General features: G+C 42.3%; 2 protein-coding genes across 2 annotated transcripts; both read right to left on the reverse strand.

The window, feature by feature from the left end:
• Positions 1-3,425: 3,425 nt before the first annotated feature.
• On the reverse strand, positions 3,426-6,135 carry rgs2 (regulator of G protein signaling 2). Its single transcript, XM_071539518.1, has 5 exons — positions 5,982-6,135; positions 5,774-5,863; positions 5,320-5,381; positions 4,910-5,076; positions 3,426-4,389 (listed from the first exon to the last, which is right to left on the reverse strand). The coding sequence occupies exons 1-5, from the start codon at positions 6,074-6,076 to the stop codon at positions 4,195-4,197; spliced, it is 609 nt and encodes a 202-aa protein (XP_071395619.1). The 5' UTR covers positions 6,077-6,135; the 3' UTR covers positions 3,426-4,194.
• A 10,714-nt stretch (positions 6,136-16,849) lies between these two features.
• Positions 16,850-20,051, reverse strand: LOC139661149 (regulator of G-protein signaling 21-like). Its single transcript, XM_071539519.1, has 5 exons — positions 19,885-20,051; positions 19,424-19,483; positions 19,041-19,105; positions 18,767-18,933; positions 16,850-18,473 (listed from the first exon to the last, which is right to left on the reverse strand). The coding sequence occupies exons 1-5, from the start codon at positions 19,962-19,964 to the stop codon at positions 18,285-18,287; spliced, it is 561 nt and encodes a 186-aa protein (XP_071395620.1). The 5' UTR covers positions 19,965-20,051; the 3' UTR covers positions 16,850-18,284.
• Positions 20,052-21,917: the final 1,866 nt, after the last annotated feature.

The raw sequence follows: 21,917 nt of genomic DNA on the forward strand, positions 1-21,917 counted from the left end.
TACATCATCACTCATACGAATGGCCATTGATGGTCCGCAGCTCTTCCTCACCACGATATCCTGTGAACCACCCAGACGTACGAGCTGCAGGTGGAGCAGAGAGATCGAACTGTCTGGGAAAACTACTCCCTCCATGTATGTCCATCAGCTCTAATGCATGATAAGAAGGAAAGATGTGTTCAAATTATGTTCTGTCTTATTTTCATAATAAAATGTCTAGATGTTTGAGCATGGTTTGGTTTGATTTGTTTGGATTTTTCATTTGTTTGACGTTTTCCGGGTGGATTTTTATAACCCAATTGTGATATTTGTTGGTACTGTATTGACCATTTAACCTCCAAAAGTCATATTCTTACCTGCAGGGATTGATAGTAATAGTAGTCAATTTTAATTGCTAGTAAGTCTGCCAATTCTACTAGTCACTTGAGCATGCAGATCACCTTTTAAAATATGTCTGAAACAACTGTGGCTGGTCATATTCTGAATCCCCAAGCTGCTGTGATCAGTTGACAAAAAAAATAATTTCATGGCCTGCTCACTTGTTGATGTTTTCATCATATCAGTTGATGACAGACTTGTTTTCCATAATATTTTTCCTCATCAACTAACTGAATTTGCTTCACTCAGTTGAACCCATTCTACAGCCAGATTTGGTTGTAGATCTTTACCACCACCTACTGGCGTAGCAGAAGAATAACAACAATTGTTCCCCAAGGTCTGTAGACCTGGGCAAAAAAAAAAAGAGTAAAACACATTATGAAAAGCCTTTTGATTCATCTCTTGTCCAAGGTGAATTTGGAAAAATCCATGAATTAAGCTACAGTATGTGTCTGGCAAGATAAACTATAAGAAAACACTTTTATAAACTCTGTAACAGCTTAATTATTGGAAGCCATATTGGCCAGATATCCATTCTAGACCATTTGACCCAATGAGGGCACACAGGAAAGTTGCCATGTCCATTTAAGTACATCAATTAGAACGGAGTTTATAGTACAAGCAGAAGTTTCATGAGTAATTATTTTTTTACGATAGTTTCCCGCTAGTTGTGCATACACTCTATTGATGTTATGGACATAAGAGTCTATGTAATGGCCACTGTGATTCATCCCATAAATTTTGCTAAAGGTTTGGTTTGTAATATACAAAGAGACCATAAGCTAACTTATGGCTCTTTGGCTTGACCTCGGTGTGCGTTTGCAGGCCTGCGTAGTCTGACGCGTCTGCGGCCTCCCGTCCAAAGTGGGACTTGGCCTTTTTCTATTTTTGCCTCCACTGTTTACATACGCACCTTAAGTACCGCTTGGATCTCGATCCGCTGCTCCGTTGCCAAGTTCCATCCGTGACAACAAATGAAAACCCACAGGTTTTTACTACCAGCCCCGAGCAGCGGAGAGAACAGTGTGTCTGCTTTATTGTCCTGTCTGAAACCAGGCCACGTGGATGAGGAAACAAAAGGAACTGTTTATAGTGACAGAGTTCCAGTTTTTAAGGGTACATGCGCGAACATTTTAACTAGCTTACCCTACGTGCTTCGTCATCAAAACATAGTCATTACCGTATTGTACTCTGCTTATTTGGTTGAGGTCACAACTTATGAATTTATGGTGGGATAGATGCTATCTTTCTCTGACCTGCAGTTCTTACGTTAGTTGCTCGTAATGCAAATGTGTCCTTTGCGTCAGGAACATCGAACGTGTCTTTCATGTGAAATGTGAAACTCGGGACAAGCAATAAGCAAATTCAAACAGCCAGAAGATCCTGTGTGGTAGAATAGAATGTGGTGCATACATAAAAATGTACCTTTGCTAATCCAGGATAAAGTCAACTGAGCATGTTTGCTCTTTTCCAGCAACGCCCTGCGCCACATTGACACAGTTCCACACATTCCCAGTAAAACCACAGTCTGTTGTTGGCTGCTGACCAGCCCTGCTGGAGCAATCGGGGGATACATGCCTTGCTCAAGGGCACCTCAAGGTAGATCGGGGAAGTAAATTGTTTTGTACAGTGCTGACCTCCAAAGCAACCAAAACCCCATTGTGAAAAGGTCTTGAATGTCTTGAGAGGGGCTTCTGCTGTTGGCCACCGAGCAGTTCCACTGGACCAGTTGGGGCTTCAGTGTCTTGCTCAAGGGAACCTCGACAGAAGTCGTCGATGGAGGGGAGCGTGTTACTCATTCACTTTCCCCATACACATTTTCCCTGGGATTCAAACCGGCAACCTCCAGGAACACAGCGTACAGTGCAAGGCTCTGGGCTGGAGAGCTGCTGCTGGTATGTGAGATGATCTCATTACACCACAACAGCAGGTCCACGGGTCTGAGCCGAGAGCCGGAGCTGTCAGACTGTCAGGAGCAACGTCCGGGTGTCTGGTCACTGTCAGCCTCTACAATGAGTTCATGGTTGGAAACAGACTCTGTATCAGAGAGCAGACACACAGCAGACGGAGAACACACTCTCCGCTGTCAGTCAAGGTGTTTTCTCTCCTTCTGCACTTACAACTTTGTACAGGAGACCATCCTTTACAGGAAATCATCTGCAGTGAAGTGGTTCCCATCAGCTGCAAAAGGCATGAAATGTTCCAAAAAGAAGTGGAATTTTGTTTTTGCACAGTTACTGTTGAACATCTTGCACTGTCTCTGCATATGTGTGTGTGTGTGTGTGTGTGTGTGTGTGTTCATGTCTGACCTTTGCTTTTGTTAAACCAACTGTCCAAAGTGCATGGCATTTATGTAAAAACTGTTCACTTTGGCATTCAAGAGAAAAAAACCCAGTGGAAAATACATTTGAGGTACAAATCATTGCTTAATTTGGGTTTAGCAATAAATGAGACATTTTGCACTAACTGTAGCAATATAAATTAGACATAGCATTGACTTTAGCAAAGACATTTTAGCATTAACTTTGGCAACAGATTAAATATTGTAGCATTGTCTTTTTTTTATTGAATTTAACAATGTGATATTTTGCCATTGTCTTTAGAAATAAATAACACATTTTATCATTGAATTTCACAAACAATTTGACATTTTAGCCTTGTCTTTAGGAATAAATTAGACATTTTAGCATTGACTCTAGCAATATTAGATAGTTTAGCATTGACTTTGGAAATAAATTAGATATTTTGCCATTGTCTTTAGAAATACATAACTCATTTTATCACTGAATTTAACAATTGGACATTTTAGCCTTGTCTTTAGGAATAAATGAGACATTTTAGCATTGACTGTATCAATATTACATATTTTAGCATTGACTTTGGCAATAAATTAGACATACCACTGACTTTAGCATAAAGTTTTTAACATTAACTTTGGTAGTGGATTAGATATTTTAGCATTGTCTTTAGAAATAAATGACACGTTATCATTGGATATAACAAACAACTTGACATGTTATCATTGTCTTTAGGAATAAATGAGACAGTTTAGCATTGAAGTATAAATTTTATTTGTCGACAGTCCAGCTGCCCCCAACAAAGTCACATTCAATACATCATGTAACATTACATTATTTACAATACAGAACGTTGTCAGTGTAATTTTAGACAAAATACATATTCAGTGGAACATCACAATCGCACAATTGCTATTTGTGTAAACTGTTGCAAATCCAGCAGAACATCACGCCAATGAAAAACACAGGCACAGTCTTTATGTGTCAACTCTGAGATATGTGATATGTGCAGCGCTAGTGCAAGTACACACAAAACATACAGTCTTACGTGTAAAGTGTATTCACATATATTCACAGTTAAAGTGCATTCCGCAGACTTTTGTACATAGTGCATAATGTAGTACCACCACAACAACAGCATTTACTTGGACTGCATCATTACTCAGAATGTGAAATTATTATAATACAGTGAAAAAAAAAAAAAAAAAGTGCAGATAGTGACCCGATGAAGAAAGCGTGACCTTAATCCCATCTGCTCGAAATGCATTGTGTACTCTCTTCAGCACAATATAGCATCCGGCCTAATCGTCCCAGCTCCGGCGGGACGGAACAGACACCCCGAACGTCTGGAACGGCCTCGGTTTTGCATTTCCCCCACTTAACTGTTTATGTTTATGCTCGGGATTTGCATCTAGGTCTATTATCCCGAGCCGGCGTGTGGAACGAACATCATCGGCCGTCTATTATTCGCACGGTCGCGGTGGTAAACAAATGACTTCAGAGTGCCTATCTGGTTTGACTAGGACTTAATGTGTTTGCCCTCTCCCTTGGCGGCCGCGCACAGTTCTTGGTAGAGGTCGGAGTGGATAAACCTGGGGTAGGAGTTGTTCTCCATCAGACTGTAGATTTTCTTCTGCGCTGTGAGGAAGCTGGTGGCGCTGGGCTCGCCGAGGCTCTTGACGATAGCGTTCTTGGTGTGGAAATCCAGGTTGATCTGTGACCAAAGAGAAACACCCAACATGAGCCTTTGGAACCCATAAAAACGTACAATATGTTTGCTTTTTATCTCCAGTATGTCCTATGTATTCTCTAAAGGCATTTCTCAATACACAGGATACGATCATGATACAATCCCTTGTGCCATAACCCAAGGTGAGCATTCACATAGAGCAGTGGTTCTCAAAGTGGGGTCCGGGGACCACCAGGGGTCCTTGAGGGGGTTCCAGGGGGTCCCCAGCAAATTGACGAATTGTTAAACTTAAGTTAAGACAATTAGAGAATGTAGAAGAATGACTGTTTTGATCATAGTTTCTCTGTTATCTCTCTACCTACAATAGGTAGAGAGATAGTCATGGAATTCTGGACAAAATCATATCTAACAAAAATATTTTCAGATTTGGGTCAAATGGGGGTCCTACATTAGGGGTCCTTGATATGAAAAAGGTTGAGAACCACTGACATAGAGGCCTTTCACATTCATGGCATGTCACATGTGCGCGAGTGTCCGCCGTTACCTCTTTGGGCGCTTCACTCTTGATGAACTCCTCGTAGATGCTGTTGGCCTTGGCCGCCAGCTCCGCCTGCGACGCGGTGGCCCCGAAATCCTCGCAGGCCGTCCAAAACTCGATGTTCTCCTCGCAGAACTCCGACTTCAAGAAGATACAAAAGGCGGCTTTTCCATCTGCGGGAGAAAGAGAGAGAGAGGGAGAAGAGGTGTAAAGACAAGGCCAGCGACAACCAAGCTCAGCAACAGCATCCAATCGCTGTTGGACCATTTGGTGTAAGGTAATGTAAGTGCAAAGCCATTACAGCCTTCGCTTTTTATGGCGGCCATAAACCGCCTTCATTCAGAGAGCGGTTACTGCGTGACCTTTGAGACCATTTTAGGCAATCAGGCGGCTATAGTGCGGTGAATGATGCTCACATTTGTGGCTGAGTAGTTTGTCAAGTGACTGCGCCCATTGGTTCACGTCATCAGCAGTTGGCCTGAGGGCGGAGAGGGAAAAAAAATCACATTAGAAACGCTAGTACAGGCAACCATTCATTTGAAAGGCAAGGTAAAAATAAACTGTTTTTCTTTTTTTCTTTTTTTTTTCCCCAAAATGGAAACTAGAATTAATGTTCATAGCTCCATAGGAACAAAAATAGACATGATGGCATCCTCTCAAATGTTACTAATTTGTAGCCGAAGATATAAAGACAGCTAATTATGTCATTTATATTATGAGTTATACTCTATATAAAGAGCATGCGTGCTTTTAATCATTTAGTAACAGTGGGTGCTGTTTTTATCTTTTCAACACACACACACACACACACATCATTTTAGAATGAAATAATGTGAGGCATAATTCTGAAAAGAAGGCCTCCTGCCTCACCTGTACGCTCTGTTTTTCCTCAGTTTTGACTTCGACTGGGAAGAGTTTATCTTCAAGAAGAATCTTATTCTCATTCTCCAGTTTTTCCTCCTGTAAAAAAACAACAAGAGAGTTCACTTATTAAGGCTGAAATGGAACATCACTCTGGATAACGTCTTAACCAGCCACATCTGATTAATAATAAATACCGATCCAAACATGAACTCACTTGATTCCCTTTTTCTCCGCGGAGAGGTCGGTGGTTTTCATGCAGTCGGTGAACGCCATGCTTCTGGTTGACACGCTCACAAGGTTCTCTATCATGTTTTATTCCCCAAGTCAGCACAAGTCTCCTTCTCCCTCTTGACCTGTCAGACAACTTTATATAGTCTCTCTCCGGAGCGTGACAGGCGAGAGGCGGGGCCCTGGGAGGACTTGCTCTTTAAAGCGATTGGCCCTCGCTGTGTAAACACCGGTATGACTCTCGGGGCCCGAGGGCAGCGATAGGCTGTCGTTGTATAAACATTCCCTCCCCGAGTGTCCCGTGCGCTTCCATTTTTAAACGTAAGGTCAAGAGACAGTGACGTAGACGGCAGGCTGAGTCTCCTCCTTCCAAAACATAGCCCTGCCCAAGGGCAATGGAACTTTTTTTCCCCCCTCCTAGCTCCTGGTTTGAGAGGTTTTAGGAATATGCAGGCACAGAGAGGGTCCAAAACAAGGAAGCATATCCATGAAAACAAACACTATGAAACCAAACCCCTTCATTTTATCCCTTAAATGTGCTTAATTTTAACATTAATTATCCATTTAAAATAACATAGCTTTAAAAAAGTAAGGGTTAGTACCACGGGTTTTTAAGGGACTTATTCATGGTTCGATTAGTAGTTAAGGGATTTTTTGAATGCCTTTTGTGTGTGGTTTACAAATGAGTTATTAATAGAAAATTCCTGTCTCCTGTAATCTTTCATTATTTTAGAAAGTAAGAAGTTAAAATGAAGGGGGTGTTTTTATGCGGTCTCCTCCATAATCCTCATCCTTAATAACTCCCTTCACTAATTTTAAGGGGATTTTGCATGAATTATGGGGTGAATTCAGGTGATTCTCAACCTTTTTCATATCAAGGACCCCTAATTTAGTCCACATTAGAGCCACAGGCCCCCATTTAATGAGATTTTGTCTCTTGGACCCAAATCTGAGAATATTTTTATTGTTAGATATGATTTTGTCCAGAATTCCATGACTATCTGTATTGTAGGTAGAGAGATAACAGAGAAACTATGATCAAAACAGTCATTCTTCTACATTCTCTAATGGTGTTCACTTCTTGTAAATGAAATAATGCTGAAGTTTAACAATTCATCAATTCGCTGGGGGACCCCCTGGAACCCCCTCAAGGACCCCTGGCGGTCCCCGGACCCCACGTTGAGAAACACTGGTGTAAAACACACTCTACCTAAAAAAAACAAATACAAACACGGCATTCAACAGTATGTAGGTCATTTTAAGTGTGCATACTTTTACCTTATGACTGCGCTATATGCTTTAAGGGTTAATTTGCAATGAATTAATCATACAGGGCGTGTCAACAGTGAGGCATTCATTTTGTAACGATGACCTGTTCAGATCTGACAAGTTGGTACAAAGGTGATGATGCAACATCCGCTTACCTGAGCAGATAAGGGAAAAAAGATGCTGGCTTTTGCTGAACATATCTTGCATTCCTTTCGTATTAACGTTCTAAAAGGCGTTATATGTAGAATCAAACGGGTCCAAAGTATGTGAATGTGGGTGTGCGAGAGTGTGAGAGAGAGAGAGAGAGAGAGAGAGAGAGAGAGAGAGAGAGAGAGAGAGAGAGAGAGAGAGAGTATCATTGACTGGCACCCATTGATTCCAGATGATCAGCTTTACTGTGTGTCTGTCTGCACATGCTGGATGCCATGCACAGGCCTACACACACCCTCATGAGTGCGACTACACTTCCCATTTCCCCCCCCCCCCCAGGTGAAACAAGATCATCGGTGTGTAATCGTTGACCGCTTCGGGGCTAAACCTGTCGGACCTGTTTTTTTTCTTTTTTTCTGCACAGTAGACAAGTAACCCGCATCATCTTCGTTTGACATCAACCCTGCCCTGGTTTCCATTCGGCCATTGTTTTGCATGCAAATGCGGGAGCTGTGAACGTGCGTCCCATTCCCGGTAAAGGCGCAATTTGTCTGCCTGCAAATGCAATGGAAACATAAACAAACAAAAAGGAACATTTGCATGCTTTGGATATGGGGTCAATTAAAAAAAAATACATGTAATAACTACTGTTGGTGATGATGATGAAGGAAGAAGATGTGCATGGAACTCAGCAGCAAGTAGCATAAGTGCAAAATGGCAGTGACATCATAAGTAATGCACGGCCTACTTTTCCCCTCTGTTCAGTTACAGTAAGTTGAAACAATCTGCACGTCAATGTGTTCCAATATTCAAACCGGCTTAGCAATACATTTACCATCAATGTTTGGTTGAGACGTTTGCCATGTAAGCACTTCTTGATTCCAGTCATTTCACAGAGGCTGACATTTCCATCGTATCCCAGAAAACGCCCAACAGCCAAGAGTGCATCCTAGCAGGGGGGTGGGGGGGGGGGGGGTGAGGGGGACGGCACACGCATCACGAAAACATGAATACGGAATTGTCACATTGTGTTCTGGATTATTAGCGGCCGCGTCACCCCGCCGCGTTTGTTGTGATCCCCCCGCTGGGACCCTTCACTCCGCCTCGCTATGTCGCCGGGTGAAAACACGGCGCTCGGGCCTCGTGTGTTTATTATGATGTGCAGACTGTGTGTAAGCAGCTGTCTGTTTAGAAGTGGACGGAGAGCGCAGCCAAGTTTCCACTGAGGCGGGCGGTCCGTCCAAAAAGGCCCTTTACGCATAAGGTGGTTCCCAGCACTGGCTGTTAGACTTTGTCCTCCCTGTGGATGCCTCGAGTTCCAAACATACAGTTCTACTGTACTCTTAACACTGTACTCTCTTCAAATTGGGAGAAAAAAACATGTGTGATGTCAGTAATCATCACAAAGACCAGTATCAGACCACTAGCAAAACTTCCAGTGCACTGTCCATATTAGGAATGCAGCGGTTTGAGGTTTTCACGGTAGGATTAGTGCGAGGAAAAATCATGGTTTCACGGTTTTCTGGTTTTGCAATAAAGCATGCAGCAACAGCAACAGGTTAGTCTTTAACACCTAGCCCAATAGGCCTACTTGGAATGAAGAAGAAGAAGAAGAAGAAGAAGAAGAAGAAGAAGAAGAAGAAGAAGAAGAAGAAGAAGAAGAAGAAATGTTTAGTTTAGTTTATTAGTTTATGTAACAGGGGCCATGCACAACACAACCGTTGGGCCAGAGTTAGCTATATAGCTAATTTACATCTGCAGTCCCTGGGCAGGAAGATATTAAAATGAATACAGTGCAATACAAACAATACAATACAAACAATTAGCAAAGTTTATAAACAGTACATCACATATAAAACAGCGTCATACAAAAGAAACATTATAGTCTCCATGTTGGAAAACAGTTGGTTCCATACAAAGGATTGATTTGTCTTGAGCCATGTTTTAAGTGTTGTTATAAAAATACTGAAGCTTGTGCATTCTCTGATCTGGGTGGGAATTGAGTTCAATTTACCTGCTGCTCTGACTGAAAATGCTGATTTTCCAAAAGCAGTTTTCCTAAATTTAGCCGAGCAGTCACCTCTGACTGAAGCCCTGGTCTCCCTGGCACTGTCCCTGCAGAATGACACAAATTGTTTAAGTGGTGGTGGCGCAAGATCATGAATTAATTTATACATCAGGCACATATCTGCAAAACAAAGAAAACTGTCAAAGGTCAATATAATATGCTTTTGAATGACGGTACAATGATGGTAGCTCCTTGGTTTTTTTATCAAGAATTTTCACAGATTGTTTGTAAAATGCTGGAATACTTCAATTTTGCTTGGACCGGAATACAGCCCAGCTTTTTAAGAGGCAAAGTAATTGGTGGAAGCTGCAATACTCCCACTCGTGCTGTGCTGACGTTGGTTTACGTTACACTGAAAGCCTAACTCTTAACTCACCGCTGCTTTGTTGATTGTAAGAGGCAATCCCCTACCGGCTCTGTTTCATGAAGCAACTTGCCACCGAGCTAAACACAGTTTCAATTTTCTTTTATTAACTGGACTCAATCATGCAAGGCCGGATGGTGATCTGGAAGATGCTGTGGCAAGTTAGGTGTGTTTGGTTTTGACCCATTGGCAGCAACTCAGTGTAAAATTCTAAGCGCCTGAAGAAACAGCTTTTAGAGGGTTTTTAACACGCACATTTAAGAAAAATGACAATATTAAAACCACTGGTCCTTTCTTTTAGTACGCTTGCATCAAAATGTGTCAAATAATGCAATAACAGTAGGGGTGCCGCAAATGATTCAATAATCGATTATTCAATCAACAGAAAATGTATCAAACAACGAAAGTAAAGGTATGTACTATATCATCTTTGAGGCTTTCCCTATTATACATGACAAATAAATGGTAACGAAATAAAAGTAATGGTTTATCCCAGTTTCAGCAACGTACAGCTTGGAGTTGTTCAGAAATACAGGAAAAAATTTGAAGAGTTTCATTCCAATTCTAAAAATGTATTTGCTATCATAAAAGAAAAGTCAATGTTGAATAGTATTACTGACCAGTAAAAACAGGTCAATTCTGTTAATTTTGGAATGAAGCCCTTGATGTATTATATTCAGAAACAGAAACAGCTTGGAATAAAAAAAAGTGACAGTTTGATGCAATCTGTTTGAATGAAAACAAGGCTTTAAAACTTCTTCTTCCTGTTGACTGATGCACTAATCTCTGAACTGAGGAAAGAGGCAGACACTTAACTAATACCCAGGATACAGTGCAACTATCCCTTGTGCTCTCCTAGGGTCAAATTAAAGGGCAGTTCCACATAAATTAAAGAATAATGCTTTCTTACCTGAATCTCAAAGACGATTTCCCTGTTTGTTTCTCCAGCACAATTCTTCCCTCTTTTGCAGGTTTTTGGTACTCATGACACAGGTTCTGATAAAATACAGTACAGGTCAATCCAGTTTTATCACGTATATACACTCACCAGGGTTGAACAAAAAATTCAACCACATCACCATGTTTGCATGCTTTATATATTGAGTTGCAGCCTCACATTCATTCACTGTTTGGAGGAGCAGGCTAATACCCAACTCCTCCCACCAGGTAGATAATACCAGGGTTTTACCAATGTACTTATACAATAACTATGTTTCAGAGAAAAATATAGACACATCATCCTTGTGTTAAAGAGTAACTAAATTCCAAACCCAAATCTTTGGTGAAGCCTGACGCCTAATGGTGAAAATTAGGGTACTACACTGCTCATCTGTTATTGGCTGGTCTTTGTGCCATGTAATGTCACCACCTGTTGTACTCTATGGAAGGTGACATCACCTGGCACAAACACCAGCCAATAGCAGATGGCCAGTGCAGTGCCCTACTTTTCACCATTAGGTGTCAGGTTTCACTAAAGATTTGGGTGGGGTTTAGTTACTCTTTAATGAATGACACAAAATGTACATTATTGGTTGATTTTACAATAGTCATCATAATCAAATATATAGACCTAAAGCATGCTTTATGATCTAGCTCTATATTCTAATGCACCACAGCGCCATCTGGTGATGGCAATGCTGAGACGCCATTAAATCTACTGGGAACACATGGATGATTCCGGTGTCTATGTTCTCTATCACTTAATATGCCTTTTTTCCCCAAAACTTTGGTGGAGCTACTTCTGCTTTGCCTTAGCAGGGGCCTGCTGCCATCGCCAGCTGATCCAAATGTTTGTGATGGAGTTCACTGCCTCCCTCCACAGCAGCTTCAGTGATGGTACCAGAGTCACAGATGTGGTTTCCCCGACAAAGAAATCAAAGCTTGAGAAAGGCTATACATTCTTTTTTTGAAGGATATCTCTTCAATTCAGTTATTAAGGTGAAGGTTTTTGGTGATGTGTTGATTTGCTAAAGATGGATCCTATTGAGTTGATTAATGCATTAGCTGGATTATTTTCAAGAGATGTTTCTGTTTGTGTGTTTCGGGTTTGTTTCTGATCATCCACACTCTCTCTCTGAGGTTTACTTCCTGCTTCAGCATTGTCATGGAGGCGCGCCCATGAAGAGTGTTGCTGACAAGGCCCTGGTGATTTCAATCAGCCTTATTGGGGGGGAGACCAAGTGGACTGAGGAGAGAGGGGGGGGGGGGGGTTGTAAGGGAGTTAAGTTGTGTGTTTGATTGTTTAGGGGTTAAATGTATAGTTTGGGTAAAATGTAAATATTTATATGGTGTTTTGGAAAAGATTGCGTAAAGATAAAATGTTAAGTACTTAACATATGTATATATTTTTGCAGCTTTTCTTATGAACATCACCCCTGTTGTATTTGCAGTGGTTAGTCTCAGTGCATTTATATACTGGGGGGTATTCAGTTGTCGGGTTGGCTGGTTGTGGGTAGAGGGGAACCCTTGTCTCTCTGTATTGCTGTTTTGTTTTGGAAATATGGCCATGTAAAGTGCAGTAAACAGAGATTTGATGAACTTGACCTCTGAGTGGATGCTGTGCTTCTTCCTCCTCGTACATCTCAGTAGCCACTCCACTACCAAAACCTTACACAGATAATTTGTTTCATTTTGTCCCCTTAAATGATTATGCAGTCTCACTGTTGAAGTGACAGTGCTATTGAAAAAGGTACACTAACACGCCATTGTGTCAGTACTAGCTAGTTGCATGCTTACCGCCTGCTATTGTTTACTTCTGCTTTCCAAAAATGGAAGTGTCAAGGGCCTATTATGGGCAAGTTGGCCAGTGGTCCCAAAAATGTGGTGTATGGATGAGTTGATTCTCAGCAGTAAGAAGAACAAAATAGTGTCTGTATGTGCCCTTGTTTAAGCAGAATATTCACATCTAGTCTGGAAGCACTGTACTGTGGGGCAATGTATTCAGTGAAAATAGTCCTATGTTGCCCTATATTGTATTTTGGGTTGCTGTGATAGGTATTTGCGTGTGGTTTTGTTAAGTAATTCCTTTGCATGTTCTATTTTGCGTACTGTTTTTTCCTGGATTGAGTTGAATGGACACAGCTGACCCCAATACAGACTGATGACCTTATTCACACAGCGGCCATCTCGGGTTGGGAAATTCTACCTGGAAGATCGGCATAAATCTAGCGTTACTTCAACATATAAGTGAGGACTTCAGATAGAGGAACAGTTACCAGATTAACTGGCAACATTGACAACAACTGCCTGAATTTAGCAGGAAGTTAGCTAGTTAGCTTACTAGTTAGTTAGCTACTAGCTAGCTTCCTAGACTAGACTCTGATAATGGGCCAAATACATTAAAATGTGAACAGATATCCCTCTGATTCTTGAGATACATTTGTTTCTGATATGTTTTTCAGTGTGAATCTGTGAAATAATACTTGCTCTTCCAGAGTTTCCCACCCTGAGTGTTGGGTGGGAATGGCCGTGTTGAGAGGCCTGTTGAGTACATTTTCATTTTTTTCTCCGTTATGTTTGCTATAGTACAAAATTAAGCGGATTTGTATGCAAATACTGTGAATCTTGGATAATCACAAATTACAGTTTTGGTGCAAATTATGTTGGTCATACCAATAACTTATATGTGAATCCCTGTGTGACCTAAACTAACCTCAACTAATTGTCAGTTAAATGTGTGACACTCATTAAATTTGAATGGATATCAGCAAAACAAACAAAATATGTAAGGAGAAAATACGAATTATTGTACACTGAACAAAAATATAAACGCAACACTTTTGGTTTTGCTCCCATTTTTCATGAGTTGAAATAAAAGATCTAACACTTTTTCGTTGCACTCAAAAGGCTTATTTCTCTCAAATTTTGTTCACAAATTTGTTTAAATCTGTGTTAGTGAGCACTTCTCCTTTGCCAAGATAATCCATCCACCTGACAGGTGTGGCATATCAAGATGCTGATTAAACAGCATGATTATTGCACAGGTGTGCCTTGGGCTGGTCACAATAAAAGGCCACTCTAAAATGTGCAGTTTTAGCTTGAAAAAAGACATTTATTAGGCACTGAACTATGGATCTCACATGACTAGAGCTACAGATATGCATTTTTTGAAAACCAGTCAGTATCTGGTGTGACCACCATTTGCCTCATGCAGTGCGACACATCTCCTTCGCATAGAGTCGATCAGGTTGTTGATTGTGGCCTGTGGAGTGTTGGTCCACTCCTCTTCAATGGCTGTGCCAAGTTGCTGGATATTGGCAGGAATTGGAACACGCTGTCGTACACGCCGATCCAGAGCGTCCCAAACATGCTCAATGGGTGACATGTCTGGTGAGTATGCAGGCCATGCAAGAACTGGGATGTTTTCAGCTTCCAGGAATTGTGTACAGATCCTTGCAACATGGGGCCGTGCATTATCATCCTGCAACATGAGGTGATGGCGGTGGATGAATGGAACGACAATGGGCCTCAGGATCTCGTCACGGTATCTCTGTGCATTCAAATTGCCATCAATAAAATGCACCTGTGTTCGTTGTCCGTAGCTTATGCCTGCCCATACCATAACCCCACCGCCACCATGGGGCACTCTGTTCACAACGCTGACATCAGCAAACCGCTCACCCACACAACGCCATACACGCTGTCTGCCATCTGCCCGGTGCGGTGAAAACCGGGATTCATCTGTGAAAAGAACACTTCTCCAAAGTGCCAGACGCCATCGAAGGTGAGCATTTGCCCACTCAAGTCGGTTATGACGACGAACTGCAGTCAGGTCAAGACCCCGGTGAGGACGACGAGCACGCAGATGAGCTTCCCTGAGACGCTTTCTGACAGTTTATGCAGAAATTCTTTGGTTCTGCAAACCAACTGTTGCATCAGCTGTCCGGGTGGCTGGTCTCAGACGATCTTGCAGGTGAAGAAGCCGGATGTGGAGGTCCTGGGCCGGCGTGGTCTGCTGTTGTGAAGCCGGTCGGATGTACTGCCAAATTCTTGGAAACGACATTGGAGACGGCTTATGGTAGTGAAATGAACATTCAATTCACAGGCAGCAGCTCTGGTGGACATTCCTGCAGTCAGCATGCCAATTGCACGCTCCCTCAAAACTTGCGACATCTGTGGCATTGTGTTGTGTGATAAAACTGCACATTTTAGAGTGGCCTTTTATTGTGAGCAGCCCAAGTGCAATAATCATGCTGTTTAATCAGCATCTTGATATGCCACACCTGTCAGGTGGATGGATTATCTTGGCAAAGGAGAAGTGCTCACTAACACGGATTCAAACAAATTTGTGAACAAAATTTGAGAGAAATAAGCCTTTTGTGTGCATAGAAAAAGTCTTAGATCTTTTATTTCAACTTATTTCAACTTTTTCACAAAAAATGGGAGCAAAAACAAAAGTGAAAATCTCATGTCTTCTCACAATGACTAATTTCATAAGAAACTGGAACTCTGGGCCTTCCTGTTTCTAAAACTGCAGATATCAATGCTGTATTTCATTTTCAAGTCAACAGATGTCTCTCACTGATAAAATAAAAGGATAACAGGAAACTGCAAGTAACCAGTGTCCTTGTTCAGATATCAGAGAACATTTGCATTTTGACATAAACTTTCCCACAAACTGTGACAACAGAGCCAAAACTCAAAGCCAACAATGTAAAGCTCAAAGCCATGATTTAGGGTGATTCTTCTTGGATCCCAGATTCTACTTGGTCCTATGATTTTCAAACTAGTGCTTATGCGTTATTCAGATAATGAACTGTGTGAACTTGTTTAAAGTTGTATACTGCAGTCCTCCAATGTCACAAACCTTCAGCTTCAATAAATGCAAAGCTCAATAATTACGCAGCGAATGCCTCCAATTAGCGACAGTACCCTATAAATAGAGTCCTTGACACAGACTTCCTGGCTGAGAAAAATGTGAAAAACTGAAATTGTATTAATAAACAATAAAACGTATTGTTGGTTTGTGCAGTTTGCTCTTCTCCAAAACTGTACTGCAACATTGCTACTAGGAAACGTTTGTACGTCTAGTCATCTAACGTAGCACTGGGAACTTTCCCACATCATTCTCATACACAAAAAAAAAGCTATTTTTACATGGTTTTCTCCATATATGTAATGGCAATCAAAGTTGATTTGATTTGAAAGAACCCACAGCGCTAACCCCTTTGGTTACATAATCACGCAAACGAATGGTACATTTCTCAAGTTTTGATTCATCACTTCCTTTGGGCAGAGAATTTCCCAGAGATTTCCCACCAGCGGTCATAACCAACACCGGAATTTCTTTTGGTGGCAAACGGGGTAAATCTCTATTAGTGGGGATGGGACGCTCTTCTCTGCTGCAGCCCCACATCTTCATTTGGGCTGATACATGATGTGACGGGTGGATTTTGACATAAAAGTCTTGCCTAGTGCAGCTTGAAGGGAGGAAAAAAGGTTATGTAAGGCAGAAAATGCCTTTAATAGGAAATAATAACCTCGGTCTGCTGATTAGCTTCACTGCACCTGCAACTGTTTATGGTTCTTTTTAAACTTAGTGTATATATAGATTTGTTTGGAGATTGGTGTCAGATCGCACTCCGTCACCAAACGGGATGGACTGTGAATTCAGAGCGCAATCCGCATTCCTGCATGTCACCTATTCGGAGCGTCCAGAGCGAACTCCAAGGCCGAGGCGTCTTGCCAGTAAGGTAGCAGCTACTCCACAACAGTGAGAATAAGTCTCGGTGAGGCCAGAACTTGGCACGGACTCTATATTTCCATGCTCGTGGGAGGGAGTATCAGTTTAAACACGTAACTGACAACAATTATGTAATCTGAAATGTTCATTAATCCCTCTGATGTTGTGAGCTCTGGGCCCGTGGAGGCACACTGCTGTCTTCTTTAAACAGCATTTATGAACGCACGCCGAGTTAAAAAGCCATAATGTGAGTGAGTGAGGCCAAACTGGAGGAGGCCTCTAGTCTGGACGGGGTTACTAAAGAAGTTCACTTTGTTCCAAGAAGCTATTTGAATAATTTAATGGCATCCAAATCACTACCATTTTTTCACAAGCACTTCAATAGTCTATAACAAACTTTGTACTAAAAAAAAAAACTCACAATAAATAATAATACATTGTTTAACTTAAGTCAAGTTAACTTAAGTATCAACTCCCTAGTAATACATTCAAACAACATGCTTCGGGAGGCAATAAAAAGGCATATTCTCAGGATATACAAGGAGAGTAAAATGTTACCATGCAATGTGAAACATCCTATTTCTATAATAATTCCACTCAAATAATTTAGCACTGAAAATCAACTCTTCATGTCTTGTTGACATTTCACTGTAGTAAGAATTATGATATTTTGGGCTGATATAAGCCTTTTGTTAAAAAAAAGTCCGATATCGGTCCACCTCTGACATGATGGATATGATGCAGTTTGTTTGATGACACATTTATTGTGTAACTGATCAATACTACACTGGTTGTGTATGTATGCCCTTAACTTAAATCCCTTCTAATTTGACATATTGATCAGATTCCACACTAATGTGTGAATATGTTTTATTATGATCATAATACACATTAGGGTTTCAATGGAGAAGGAAACCCTTTTTTGGCATGAAAATACTCAAAATTCAAGATCTTGAATATCGGCACAAAATATCTGCTATTGGCAGCTGTATGGGTTCGGCCCATATTGGTTGAACCCTAGTGAGAATCTCCTCTAAAAGTGTCCCAGAATGCCGCTTGATGAGCCGAGTGGCCTTCTGGAACGCTTTACTAAGGACGACATATCACTATTGAGTCCTCCGTCCACCGTGGATTTGTTGTCTTCCTTAGCGCAGACGTCAGATACGTCGCCGAAGATAAATTCTTTCAGCAACGGCCCGTGCTGTGGCAGCGACAGTTAAAGGATACAGCTTGTAAATATACTCTCTCTCACACACACACACACACACGGGCACACGCACACACACACACACATTGCATCTTACATCCTCTATCTTTATCTGCACAGGAAACACCTCCGCAACGGCGGGCGAGGGAGGGCCCGCTGCACGGTTTGCTGACGCGGCGCTGCGGTCAGAGCGGGCGTCAGCCGCCCAGTGATTCATTCATTGTCAAACACGTTCAATTCATCTACGTACACAAACTTATCATCCAGTGCAAACACACATAAAGAGCTGTTATCATTATTGGCGGGGTTCTTTTTTTTTTGCCTCCTTCTTCTCCTCTTGTTTAGATAGTCCTCAGGTACAAGGTGCTCAGTGTGGGGATCCTCCACAGTTCGCTTCCGGATCTAGCGGCGAGGTTTTGCGGCCTCCGAGCTGGGCCGACCCTCCTTCCTCCCTTTCCTGCGGTCGCTGCTCCCTCCTGAAGGAGCCCAAGCATTCCAGTTAAGAGGTTTTTTTTTTTATGCTCTGTCCCTCTCCCCTCGGCGGCGCTCTCATCCCTTCGTGGCGTCGGCGGCGAGGTTTTCCAGGAGGGTTCTGTAAATGTCCGAGCGGAGGAACCGCGGGTACGAGTCTCTCTCCATCAGCCCGTAAACGATCTTCTGGGCGTCGTCGAAGCAGTGCACGGTGGGAGTCTTGACGCTCCTCTTGATCTGCTCGCGGGTGTGATAGTCGATGTTGATCTGGAGCGAGTCGGGGGGAGAGAGAGAGAGAGAGAGAGAGGAATGAGGGGAGGTCGGAGCCAAGAGTTAGAGATTCTACATTATGCAGACTCCTCTACATTTTGCAAACTCTCTCAGCGCTTGATATGGCATCTTTATTATTCTGTCTGAGATAACAGTCCGTGGGGAATAAGTATGTGTGTGTGAGAGAGAGAGAGAGAACTGACAGAGTGAGAAAGGGTGGGAGGGAATATGAGCCTCTGTGTATTTGTCTGACTTTATTATAAGACAGACATGAGTTTTATCAAAGTTACCTCTTTGGGAGATTCCGCCTTGATGAACTGTTCATAGATCTTCTTGGCCCGCGAGGACATTCTGAACGAAGACTTGATTTTCTTGTAGTCCTCACACGTGAGCCAGAACTCTATATTCTCATCGCTGAATTCAGATTTCAGAAAGGTGCGAAAAGTGGCCAGGCCATCTGAGGAAAGCACAGAAAACCAGTTATTCTCTTCAATCGGTTATTCTCACAAACATCATTTACTTTTCTCAAAGAATTCTCATCCTCTGGGGGGAAAGGCAACCTACATTTAGACTCGAGAAGCTTTTCCAGTGACTGTGACCATTGTTGGGTATCTTCTAAACTTAGCCTGCTGGGAGAGAATGCAAGATGGATTACTCAGCCGGAATCAAATTTGGGTGAAAGAAAGCCACTATGCAAAGTCCATGCAAAGCAAGGACACCAGAAGCAGTCTAATCAAGAAAGCATTACGGATGCCACTTATCAAATTCTTACAAAAAAAAAACGTCAAACCGTTGGACATGTCGGCTTGTGCGCCGGCCGTGCCAAAGCAAACACGGTGTCCCTAGTTCATTTGAATCCTTTCAAAATGCCATAGATGGAAATGATAGGAGCCGGCTGGCTATTTTAAAACTGAAATGTATGCAAAACACTCAATAAGTCTCCTTACCTCTCCGAGCTCGACGAGTGTGAGAACATGCACTGGAGTCGGCACATAAAGTTCTTTCCACTGTGTAGAGATAAGAATTATATTAATATAGCCATCCCGGATTTACTGCTGTATATTTAGTTTCGAGGGGAAGATGGCAAAGCATGTCAGGCATTTCGTAATTAGAAAAGAGAGCATGCGGCATAGTAAAGTTAGATAACATTATTGCCTTTGCACTATTTTCAGAAGATATTACCCTGAAGCCTCCATAGATAGGTCCTATGTTTCTAGAGTGTCGAGCATCTGCGGCAATGATCTTTGGACGCGTGCACTTGGTGTTTTTACATTGCCCTCGTTCCTTAACTGGATGAATTATCTGACCAAACAAACTAAAATCAACCAAATTCCATCCAAGTATCGCCACTCCGACGCATTCATCCCGAAACCCCTGGCGCTCCGACAAAAGTAGAAGTTGCACTCACATGTTCTTGTTTCTCTTCCTGTCATCTCTGTCCATGATGAAGCGCTGTGTGTTGGCCGGCTCGACGGTTAGGCTGGGCATTGTCTTGTTAAGTCCGCGCTCTCGGGCTCCCGGTCCTGGTCATGCTGCGGCTGAGAGACACTCAAGGAGGGTTCCCCCGCGACGGCGCTCTTTATACCCAGGTCTCCTGTTGCCACGGGGGCTGCTGGGATACATCAGCGTCTCGAGCCCGGAGAGAGAGAGAGAGAGAGGAAGCACCCTTTCCTCCCCCCTCCTCCTCCTCCTCCTCCCTTTTCCTCTCCTCCTACCTCGCTCTTGCTAGAAACAACAACACATACTCGCGCTGTATTTATCCCTCCCTTCCCCCCCCCCCTGCTCTCTTACTCCCTATTATGTCTCTTTCTCTGTGTATCCCTTCCTTTTCTTGTCCTCCCTCCCTCCTTTTTCGAACTCCTTCCCTACCTCCTCCTCCTTGTTTTCAGCCGGACAAGTCAAACAGACAGCGCTGGTGAGCTTGAAAGCATGCTGTGTTCAAATTATTTTTAGGCTGGCGGCACAGATGCAAATGACAGTAACAGTGACTGTGATAAGCAAATCGTGACCTTCGCTCGCTGTGTGTCTCGGCAGCCCGACTGAAATGTAATTAGGACGTTAAGCCTGTCAAAGACAAATGGAAAGATTGTTCTTCTATAAAGATAGGCTGTGCATTTTTTTCCCCCACTCCTGCCTCTCTTCTTTTCTTTTGAAATGTGAGCGTGCAGCTATCTAAGAAAGGGGAAACGGCAAATCGATTGCAACAGTGAGACTCAATGAAGCTACAGGATGTTCGCAAGATTGTCCGATTATCGCATGGTGACCATTCCCTTGTTTCAGCCACAAAACTATTACTTCATTGACCCAACACCTCCAAACATATGGTTAGGCTGTAGACTGAAAACCTGAAGTGGAAGGCAGAATATGCATGTCTGTGTGCGTGTTGTACCAAATGTCCTTACAAGGGTAGAATGAGGAGAATCCACCAAAGTGAGGACATTTTGCCAATCCTCACTCCTTCAAGGGGTTAGTGTAGTGTTAGGATTTGGCGTTAAGATTAGATTTTTGGATCAAGGGTTAAAGTTAGTTTAGGATCAGGACTTTGATGTTGGGTTAAGGTTAAAATTTGGATTAGGTTTAGGTAAAGTTAAGGGTTAGACGTGTCCTGGTGAGGGGTTAGGGTTAAGGGTAGGGTTAAGGGTAGGGAGGTTGAGGTTAGGGAACGAAGGTCCTCACAAGTACAGTAATACAAATGTATGTGTGTGTGTCTTGGAGAGACACACACACATACACACATGCACACATGAGAGAAAGCAAGAGGGGAGCAACAGGGTGAGAGAGGACAGATCACGAATCAAGCATCCATCCATGACAGCTAGCTCACCTGAGTATTTTTCTAACAGTATGCTATCAAGCAGCTCTATGCAATCTAAGCAGGGTAAATACATTACAATATTGACTGAGAAATTACCAGAAGTAAGTTTAACCAGTCTGGTTGAAGTGCACACTTCCATGTTATTGTCGAGAAAAGGAAGCACCATTAGCTTCTTCTTTGGTATAGGTGAAGATTTTCCTTGACACTGACCTGTTCTGTTCAGGGGAAGAATGGGCGACCAAAATATGTTTCTCAAGTAAAATTACTGGTTTAAAAATTTGACTATAAAGACTTAGTAGCTCATTTCAAATGTACTTTGAAAATACCTATCCTCATGATTTACTACATTGATGTTTATTTTGCACTTAGCCATCCAACTAGCTAACAAGGCTCGCAAACTAGCTAGACAGCAACCAGGCTAACGCAAACTAATAATTCTGTCGCTGGTTAAACTGCTTTTTGGCTTACGTTAACTAAGCTGCTATCATGGAGACATTTGAGTTTTTAATGTCATGGCTAGTTAATATTTCCTCTTTATGCTTGTGCAGGTTTGTTGCAGATGGAATTTATGATTAGCCAGTTTCTGGCGCAATGCTTTTGGAGAACTTACAAAATGTATGTTCTGT

This window comes from Centroberyx affinis, unplaced genomic scaffold, assembly GCF_046629955.1.
Source record: "Centroberyx affinis isolate AG114_WGS23_722 - 3 ecotype Tasmania unplaced genomic scaffold, CSIRO-AGI_Caff_v1 ptg003465l_1, whole genome shotgun sequence".
NCBI lineage: Eukaryota > Metazoa > Chordata > Actinopteri > Beryciformes > Berycidae > Centroberyx > Centroberyx affinis.

Coding starts and splice junctions, on each gene's coding strand:
- rgs2 (XM_071539518.1), bottom strand. CDS start 6,076: ATGATAGAGAACCTTGTGAGCGTGTCAACCAGAAGCATGGCGTTCACC. Junction 5,077..5,319: donor CAAACTACTCAGCCACAAAT/GTGAGCATCATT, acceptor TTTCTCCCGCAG/ATGGAAAAGCCGCCTTTTGT. Junction 4,390..4,909: donor AGAGTGAAGCGCCCAAAGAG/GTAACGGCGGAC, acceptor CTTTGGTCACAG/ATCAACCTGGATTTCCACAC.
- LOC139661149 (XM_071539519.1), bottom strand. CDS start 19,964: ATGCCCAGCCTAACCGTCGAGCCGGCCAACACACAGCGCTTCATCATG. Junction 18,934..19,040: donor AAAGCTTCTCGAGTCTAAAT/GTAGGTTGCCTT, acceptor TGCTTTCCTCAG/ATGGCCTGGCCACTTTTCGC. Junction 18,474..18,766: donor AGGCGGAATCTCCCAAAGAG/GTAACTTTGATA, acceptor GACTCGCTCCAG/ATCAACATCGACTATCACAC.